The sequence below is a fragment of the Triticum urartu genome, chromosome 6, assembly GCF_003073215.2.
Source record: "Triticum urartu cultivar G1812 chromosome 6, Tu2.1, whole genome shotgun sequence".
NCBI classification, from domain to species: domain Eukaryota; kingdom Viridiplantae; phylum Streptophyta; class Magnoliopsida; order Poales; family Poaceae; genus Triticum; species Triticum urartu.
Window position 1 is genome coordinate 457,821,111 of NC_053027.1, and position 9,973 is coordinate 457,831,083.

General features: G+C 49.7%; 1 protein-coding gene across 1 annotated transcript; it reads left to right on the plus strand.

Moving 5' to 3' along the window:
• The first annotated feature begins 4,801 nt into the window (after positions 1 to 4,801).
• On the plus strand, positions 4,802 to 9,140 carry LOC125514181 (probable protein phosphatase 2C 26). The gene is made up of 4 exons (XM_048679459.1): positions 4,802 to 6,757; positions 7,321 to 7,434; positions 7,756 to 8,020; positions 8,491 to 9,140. The coding sequence occupies exons 1-4, from the start codon at positions 5,468 to 5,470 to the stop codon at positions 8,613 to 8,615; spliced, it is 1,794 nt and encodes a 597-aa protein (XP_048535416.1). The 5' UTR covers positions 4,802 to 5,467; the 3' UTR covers positions 8,616 to 9,140.
• The last annotated feature ends 833 nt before the right edge of the window (positions 9,141 to 9,973 follow it).

Here is a 9,973-nt window from a genome sequence, read left to right on the forward strand (position 1 = left end):
CCCGCAGAACGTCTTTGCTAATTAACCAGTGCACTGTAGTTTTGCAGAAAAACCCTTGCTGTTCATGCATTTAATAACTAAATAACCATGCATCATATGTAAAATGCTTAGATTTTCATGTAGTTTCATAATATGCAACTTTTATCCATGTTAAAAATGTTTAAATTGGTGTTTGATTAATTTTGCTCAAATGCCATGCTAAAATGATTTATTTTATAACTAAATAACCATAGCTCCGAATTTAATAAACTTTATATGTAAATGGGGTAGAAAAATGCATAGATTAACATGGTGCACTTATTTTGCATGTTTAATAACTCTAAAATTGTGTATAGGGCAGAACAGTAACAAATTCAAATATGCACATGAGGATTTTCTGGAATTGTTGTTTGTTGTTTCCGGCCTCATTTAAACTTGCCTAGAGAGTTAGTTTACTTATGTTTCACCTCTTGCCATGTTTAATAACATTTAATATTGTTGGGTACATAAACGAGAGTGAACTAAATGATTGAATGTGGTGTTTCGTCAATATGCAACTCGTTGCATATTGAGCTCCACTTAACTTGTAGTATTGTTTGTTGCACTTTGCCATGCCATGCCTCTTTAAACCGGACATGCATCATACTTGATTGTGCATCATGCCATGTGTATGTGATGGTTGTTTACCATGTTGTTTGTTTCTTTCCGGTGTTGCTTCTTCTTGATACTTCCGGTAATGTTGCGATTGTGAGGATCCGTTCGACTACGTTGGTTCGTCTACTTCATGGATTCGGTCTTCTTCCTAGCAGGATTTCAGGCAAGATGACTGTCACCTTAGATCTCACTACTATCTTTGCTATGCTAGTTGTCTCGATGCTATCGCTATGTCGTGCTACCTACAACTTGTTTATCAAGCCTCCCAAATTGTCATGATAGCCTCTAACCTTTTCACCCTTCCTAGCAAACCGTTGTTTGGCTATGTTACCGCTTTGCTCAGCCCCTCTTATAGCATTGCTAGTTGCAGGTTGTTCCATGTTGGGACATGGGTATCGTGGGATATCACAATATCTCTTATTCAATTAATGCATCTATATAATTGGTAAAGGGTGGAAGGCTCGGCCTTATGCTAGTGTTTGGTTCCACTCTTGCCGCCCTAGTTTCGGTCATAACGGTGTTATGTTCCTTGATTTTTGCGTCCCTAACACGATGAGGGGTATGGGGCCCTCTTGACAGTTTGCTTTGAATAAAACTCTTCCAGCAAGGCCCAACATTGGTTTTACCATTTGCCTAATAACAACTAAAACTTGCATATGGACTTGCCGACCCACGTGGACTTAATCAACCCCCAGGGCCAATTCTCCACATGAGTGTTGGTCCAAACTGCACGATGTCCGACGCCCCCTGGGCAACCAGGGTCTCATCCAACTCGACGTCTTGCCCATCCGGTGTACCCTGAGAACGAGATACGCGACTCCTATCAGGCTAGGTCGGTGCATCGGGAGGTCTTGCTGGTTTTGTTTTACCATTGTCGAAACGTCTTGTGCACCGGGATTCCGAGTCTGACCGGAGGGTCCCGCGACGAAGGATTGTCTCCGCGGATCGTGAGCTTACCATGGGCTAAGTTGGGACACCCCTGCAGGGTTTAAACTTTCGAGAGCCGTGCCCGCGATTATGTGGCTGATGGGAATTTGTTAATATCCGGTTGTAGTGGACTTGAACTAAACTCAATTAAAATACACCAACCACGTGTGTAACCGTGATTGTCTCTTTTCGGGGAAGTTCGAGAGGAGAACACTGTTGGGTTATGTTTGAACATAAGTAGTTCAGGATCACTTCTTGATCATTACTAGTTTGTGACCGTTTGCATAGATTCTCATCTTACTCTTGTAATCGTAAGTTAGCCACCATATATTGCTTAGTCGCTTGTTGCAACCTCACCACTTATCCTTTTCCATACCCATTAAGCTTTGCTAGTCTTGATACCCATGGTAATGGGATTGTTGAGTCCTCGTGGCTCATAGATTACTACAACAACAGTTGCAGGTACAGGTAATGCGATGATCTAACGCGAGTGTGATGCTTGCTTGTTTTGGAGTTCTTCTTCTTCTTCGATCAAGGGATAGGTTCCAGGTCCGGGAACCTGGGACTGGCAGGGTGGATGTCGTTCTTCTTTTTCGTTTGATTTCATCCGTAGTCAGATCTTGCTCTTTTGTATGATGATTGCTATGTATTGATGTATTGTTGTATGAATCTTGTAACTTGTGGCGAGTGTAAGCCTTTATCTTGTATTCTCATCTATTCAGTACATGGTATGTTGTAATGATATCCACCTTGGTATGCGCTCGAAATGCGGTTGTGCCCCAATCATGAGTTCATCACGTGATTGGGATATAATCGCATCTTGAGCGCTACACAAACATGGTAGTTACCTGAGCCACACGTGACCATGGAGCCGCTCTGGTAGTTGTTGACATGAACAAAGTATGTCGCCTAAGTGGCAAGGGTACTAGAGGAAAGCCAAGGGTTGGCTTGGTTTCATATTAATAAATAAGCAAAGAAGTTTTCAAGACACAGGTGCCAATTTAGACATGATCAATGTTGCTTGTCTGTGCATTACGATGCGCAGCAACATGCGTGATCTAGGCCCCGGGGCTCCTGTCGGTGCAGTAAACATGAGTGTTTACTACCCTGACTTATGCGCAGACAAGTAGCAACTCCCCGGCCAAGTTGGAGCCTCCGAACAAGCGACCAAACTCAAGAAGACAACTCTTCGGAGATCAATGAGCACATCAAGAAGACCAAGGGTTGAAACAAGTTGCGAGATCTACAATAGAAGCAACCCTTGCCGGCAAGGAGAAGACCCGACAAGCTCCGTCGCCCGCGGACCCCCACCAACTACTAGCGCTCCACCTCTCTAGCCAGCTGGTCGCTGGGCGGTGAGGTGTCGAGCCCACAGGTAGTTAGGTGGAGATGGCCAACACGTGGCAGCATACTGGGAGTGAAATTACCTTTATCGACGCCCGTCCTAGCAGCGTGTCAAGATAATAGGAGTTAGCTGTAGTAAGCGGTACAATACACTTGTCGGGGTTTCTCCTCCTTGCGACACCTAGAGATGCATTAAATGCTCTTTGTCCTAACTAGCAGAGTTAGATATGATAGTGTTGTTTCTATCTAGTCACTATGTAATGACTATTTTGCCATTGTGGTATTCCTTTACACTATAAAAGGAGGATCGGGGCAACCTTTAGAGGGGTTCGAACCCATTCAAACTCAGACGCACTCTTGCTCGTGTAGCTGCCACCCCACGCCTTGCCGGGGAAGAGCGCTCCTTTGTAATTGTGCATCCATGTTCCTAATATAATCAAGCAGGAGTAGGGTATTACACCTGAAAGGTGGCCCGAACCTGGGTAAACGATCGTCGTGCTCTCTGTTCATCCCGCTCTCTGCGTTTAGTGCATTCCCCTCGCCGAACCACGAAGGGGCCTGTTGGTCCCATAGATCATCGTTCCACACTGACACTGTCGCCTTTGCCCTCGCGTCGCTGCACTTTCGAAACACCTGCTCCACCGAGGAAACGAGAGCAGAGGAGCCCACCGTCCAATAGTTGTCCGAGTTCAAAGCCGGCCCCGCCAAAGCCATCCAATTTGCGGAATCGGGCACCCACGTCACGCTGCCCGGATCCACGCGCCTCTCCTCGGAGGCGGAGTTGGACGCCCCTCCGGCGCTGGTACAGGTGACCGCCCCCCTAGCGCCACAACTGTGTCGTGCTAGAGGTGTCGGGCTCCAACTACGAGGGGTCTATCGTGGACCTCACATTGAGCAACGGCGTCCAGGCCACGAGCTCCGATGAGGAAATAGTAGGGTGGGGGGACGGCACTGCCTTGCGTCCTGTAAGCCGTTCCGTGTCCCATGTCCACTCTTCCTCGCCAGCGACCGCACCTTCACTCCCGGGGCTCAGCCGGCCGGCGAATAGGACACAAACATGAAGATGAACTAGCCCCAACGAAGATTTAGACTAGGTTTTACATTCCATGTAATTGCGTGGATTCGAGGATTTGGTAATGAGGTATCTGGTTGTGGAAGAAGACATTAGGATGTGATCAGTCATTGTGTGCGGACGTGTTCACGAAGTTTGAGAGGCCGGATTAGCTAGATGCGGTTATAGATGCTCTTACAATCTACTCTTGGAACCCAATTTCTCCCAAAATCTTGAATCCATTTTTTTTACAATCCTAGTAGCTGTTTACATCCTAACTAGCTAGGATTGTAAAAACAAAATATGAGTTATATATTCTGAAAGAAGCTGGGTCAATTCTCAAGATTCTGGGAGAATCGGTCAAAAGAACTGGGCCACAATATCGTCGAATTTGACTTGGTAAAAAGCACGTGAAGGCATGCGATAAATCTTCACATGTTGACAGTGGAGTAGTTTACACTGCCATCACAAAAGAAACAAAGCCACTCTCGATAAACGTCGGGTGATTCACATGGGATGCTTCCTCGTTCCCGTTGTAAACTGTAATCTTCTCCCCTCCCCTCCCCGTCGCCTTTGCGCTCGCGTCGGCCGCACTTTCGAAACGCCCGCTCCACCGAGGAGTGTAGACTAGAGGAGCCCACCGTCCAGCAGTCGTCCGAGTTCAAAGCCGGCCCCGCCAAAGCCATCCAATTTGGCCGCGCCGCGCGGATCCACGCGCCCGCCTCTCCTCGGCGCAGTGGAGTGGAGCGGAGCGGAGTCCCGCCCGCCGTAATTAAGCCCGACCGGGGTAGGCGATTCCCAGGGCGCAGCGTTGACCCCCGTCCCGCTCTCCCACCCCACCCACCACCCCCCATCCCTCCCCCCACGTCACGGGTCTCGCTCCCTCCGCCCTGCCTGCCGCCGCGCCGCTCGTCCCTCCCGCCCTGCTCCACGGCGTGCGTGCCGGGTGCGGACAAACCCCGCCCACTCCGCCATATCGGCACCACCTGACAGGTCCGGTGAGGTCTTTCCCGGCCCGGCCCCCGGAGGAGCGCAGCGCCGGAGCGGCCAAATTCCGATGTCAAATTTGCGGTTTTCGCACTTACGCCAGCGCTAAGTCTCCTCCTCCCCACTCTACTCTACTCCCTCCTTTGTTAGTGTGCACATCACTGACAGGAGTGAGCATAGAAAACTCCCTCCCTCTCTCTCTCTTCTCAACGCCCTGCCCCAATCCCCCACCCCCCCTCCCTCCGGCCCGGCCGCCCCCAATCTCGCCCCCCCTCGCCCCCAATCCCTCCCCGCTCCGCTCCGGCCGGATCCTGCGCCTCCCCCGCGCCCTCGCTGGATCCTGCCCCGGCGAGATCCCACCCCCGCCCCGGCGAGATCCCGCGGTCGCAGCTCCAGCCCCACGCCCGCCGCCGTCCCCCCGTATCGCTCGGTGCGATGTGCTGGTAAACAAGGTCTGCTCTGCTCCCTCCCCGTCGTCGTTGCTTTGCCTCTCCTCTGACCGGGCCGCGGCCAGCGTCGGATGCCATGGGCAGCGGCGCGTCACGGCTGCTCACCGCGTGCGCGTGCTCGCGGCCGGCGCCGGCGTCCGTCGACGCCGAGCCCTGCCTGGACGACGCGCTCGGCCACTCCTTCTGCTACGCCTCCGCCGCCGCATACTCCTCCTCCTTCCGCCACGGCATCTCCGGCGCCGCGCTCTCCGCCAACTCCTCCGTGCCCGTGCCGCTCTACCTCTCCTCCTCCGCCGCCGGCGCGGGCTCCGTGCCGCAGAACTACTCCTCCGCGTTCCACACATCCTCCTCCTTCTCCTCCGCGCCGCTGCAGCTCTCCAACCTCTCCTCGGGGCCCCTCTTCCTCTCCGGGCCCATCGACCGCGGCGCCCAGCTCTCCGGCCCGCTCGACGCCGCCGTGCCCTTCTCCGGCCCGCTCCCCACCAAGCCCACCAAGCGCACCTCCTCCTCGTCCAGAGGGCTCTCCAGCAGGTTCCGGAAGCCATTATTCGGCAGCCTGCGGCGGAGCGTGTCCGAGAAGCACCAGCCGGCGCTCATGGTGCCACTCCGCCGAGACGACGGCGTGCAGTGGGCGCACGGGCGTGCAGGGGAGGACCGCGTCCACGTGGTTGTCTCCGAGGACCAGCGTTGGCTGTTCGTCGGCATTTACGACGGCTTCAACGGCCCTGAGGCCCCCGACTTCCTTGTTGCCAACCTCTACCGCTTCCTCCTACGCGAGCTTCGTGGGATATTCTACGAAGAGGCAGACAGGGATAGCAAGCGGCTGTGGCAGTTCCTCGCTGACGGCGACGACGATGACAATGAACTCGACTTTTCAGGTTCCGGCCGGTTTGCAATGTCGCTTGCCAGGCTCAAGGAGCGTCGGTTCAACATGTGGGCACATGCAGCGGCTGTGGGTGATGATGAAATCAACAGGGAGTGGGGTCCCAAGAAGTTGGAGGCAGCGCCAGCAGTGAGAGATCATGGAGCTGTGCTTGGTGCGCTCACTCGGGCGCTGGCCTCGACGGAGGCAGCATACCTCGACATGACTGACCAATCAATGGGATCCCACCCGGAGTTGGCGGTGACCGGGGCATGCCTGCTTGTGGCATTGGTGAGGGATGACGATGTGTATGTAATGAATCTTGGGGACAGCCGCGCCATTGTGGCGCAACGAGCAGATGATGACCATGGTTGCGGGCTTGGAGCCATGAGGATGGATGACATCGGCGTGGGATTGGAGATCGAGTCAAGGCCTGTCGGATATCCCATGATTGGGCTCGAGGCATTGCAGTTGTCTATCGATCATAGCACCAGCATCGAAGAGGTAACTTTGTGCTGACACTCCTCTGCATAAGCAAATCTGTTGACACAACTTAGAATGAGTTTGTAGCTTATATACATTTATGTTCTATTGACCTGCTGTTCCACTGTTTATTATGTGTACGCCAGAGCTTCTGTCATTGTCTGTGAGCAATCTGCTCGCGTCTCTAAATGCAAAACGTGCGTGCCTCTGTCAGCAGTAAGGCACTCTAAATGATCAAACCATCACATTATTGTTCTTTGCCGGGCTTGCATTCATATTTCGTAGAACTAACCATGGAAATCATTTTATTGCAAATACCTGAAAGCTTTAAAGTTGAAACACCAAGGCAAAAAAAAAGTTTCATGTCTTTATGAAAAGATCATGCAGAACACTTGTTATCCTTGATGCCTTATTTTCAGTTGGTCAGAGTCACATCCATTTGTTTCATCATTTGGTCATTTGCTGTTAGGTTCCATTTCCATTACCCTTATTTGTCTTCTAAATTTGTCAATGAAAGCAGTTTGTCATTTTACCCCTTGCACTATTTATGCCTATGAATTCATATTATTTGTTATGATATGCAGGAAGTGCAGAGGATCAAACGTGAACATCCAGATGATGATCAGTGTATCGTAAATGACAGAGTAAAGGGCCGTTTAAAAGTTACCCGAGCATTTGGCGCTGGGTATCTCAAGCAGGTAATTGGGAGGTTGGGTGTTTACTAAGATCTAACCCTACTCTCATAGTTCATTTTTTTTCCTGTTAGCAGTTTATTTGTTGGCTAAAAAACTTATTTTCGAATGAGTATGAATTTATTACCAGGAGTTAGTACTCCCTCTGTAAAGAAATATAAGAATGTTTAGGTTACTATTTTAATGATCTAAATGTTCTTATATTTCTTTACAGAGGGAGTATTTTTAATTTTGAATTATTTAGAAACTACTTTTAGAAGCTCCGATTGGTCTAATGTAATAGAAAACCTAGATAAAGCTTACCTAGAATTTGTGTATGTTGTACAGGCAAAGTTGAACAATGGATTGCTGGAGATGTTCCGCAATGAATACATAGGTGATGCACCATACATATCATGCATACCTTCTCTTTGCCATCACAAGCTCACTTCAAGGGACCAGTTTTTGGTACTTTCTTCGGATGGCTTATATCAGTACCTGAGCAACGAGGAGGTAGTTCTGCATGTTGAGAATTTCATGGAGAGATTTCCTGAAGGCGACCCAGCACAGAGTCTAATTGAGGAACTTCTTTCGCGTGCAGCAAAGAAAGCTGGTAAGCTTTATCTGTCATGCCTGTCCTTCCATACCATGCCTTTTCATATTTCAGTTCTTGATTTGTTTGTATGTGACCATTCTTTGCTGTAATCAGCATTACACGTATACAGAAATGACATGGTCACGTGCAAATTCATATACACAAATGACATGCCCGTCGCCAAATTGACTGTCCCTGACATATTATTCCAAATAATAAAATGCTCTTAAGTTATCTTTACCAAATAGCAGTCAAAATTCCTAGCTAGGCTACCCAAATTTAGATTGTCTCTCTGAAGGACCTCACATCATTTTATCATTTTCTTCCAGCCGTATGCCATCTCACATTGATACAGTCATTAACATTCGGTCATTGGCTTATTGTTATGTGCCGATGCATTACGTCATACATCTAAGCTGGTTTGAGTTATGTTGAATGTCAAATGTGTTTTGATCTGCTTTTGCCCCATTTCTTCTTTGGCTTTCCAGGTATGGATTTCTACGAGCTACTAGATATACCTCAAGGGGACCGGAGGAAATACCACGACGATGTCACCGTCATGGTTGTTTCCCTGGAAGGTAGAATATGGAAATCGTCTGGAACTTATGTGTGATGTTCAGCCGGAACAATGTCAGCATCAACATTTATGGTGCGGCCCCTGCAGCTGGTCAGCGCCTCCGAGCATGCTCATCAAGACAGAAACATCCCCACACTTGACAGCTGGGCAGGCAGATGATGTGCTCCATGCATTTCTGAAAGCTGTATTCTCCGATCGGAGACCGTGGCAGGTCCAGATCTCAGGTTCAGCACAAAACACAGCCCATGAGTCAGATTAACACCGCGGAGAAGAACCGAGAGGGAAAAGGGGGAGCAATCCCTGTCAGATTAGAGTTAGAATTCGCCTTGTCCCGCCACCCGCAGCGTTAATTGGTCACGGTACTCTGCCTGTGACAATTTTCCCCCACCTCGCTGTGGTGTTGTAGAAGGTTTTGCTTCTTTTTCTTCCCTTGCTGGGAGAGGGAGGAGACCTCTGGGACAGGCAATTTTTCTGGGTCATGTAGGGGGTGTCATGAGCCTGTACGGGGCTCGAACTGTTCTTCACAAAGGAAAATGACCATTCGCTCCTCGTTTTGTGCTTTATGTTGTCTTCCTCGGCCCTGATTATTGGCAAATCCTATTCCCCGCACGCAAGCGAACGCCCACGCCCGCGCATAAGGCGCGTCATCCTGGGCCTGGCCCAAGAAGGTCGCGCGACGGTGGTGAGGCGGAGGACGAAAGGGGTGCGGCTCACCGCCGTCAGAGAGAGTGGGGTGAACGACGGGGCGGCGGTGAGGGCAGAGAGGGGTAGCGAGGCCGCGGTTGACGGGCGAGGGCGGTTCGGCCGGTGCCGCGAGAAAACAGGAGGTCTCTTAAGGACATGTACAATGGTTGATAAGACAGTTTTATCTTAAGTTTTGCATGTAATTTAGAGATGATAAAAAAATATGTCTACAATGGGTTATATCTTAGTCTTATCTTTAATAACTAGCAATTCTTTAAAACATGGTGAGACAAATTGTGCTAAGAGATCATATCTTGTCTTATCTTAAATAAGAGAAGACAAACCTTTTTTTATGAGTTCTCTCTCCTCCACCTCATTATTTATCCTATGTGACACTCATAAAATAGCACCATTGTATATGCCCTAATTTTGTTCCTGTATCCTGCGTGGCGATAAATGGGTCTTAACGGAGGCTTAAATCGAACTATTCGAGGCCCAGCTTTTCAAGATTCGGCCGGTGCTCTGCTTGGCCTGCTTCGAAGACAGTTGGGACCTGCGAAGATTACGGCATGGTGGAGATATTTGGGTTGCCAAAGTGTTATATTTTGTAGAACGAGCACCCCAATGTTTCCTGTCGTTTTCATTGAAGGAGGGTCAGTTACAAGCTATGAGTGCAAAGGCAGAATATCATATAAGAACCAACGTTCAGC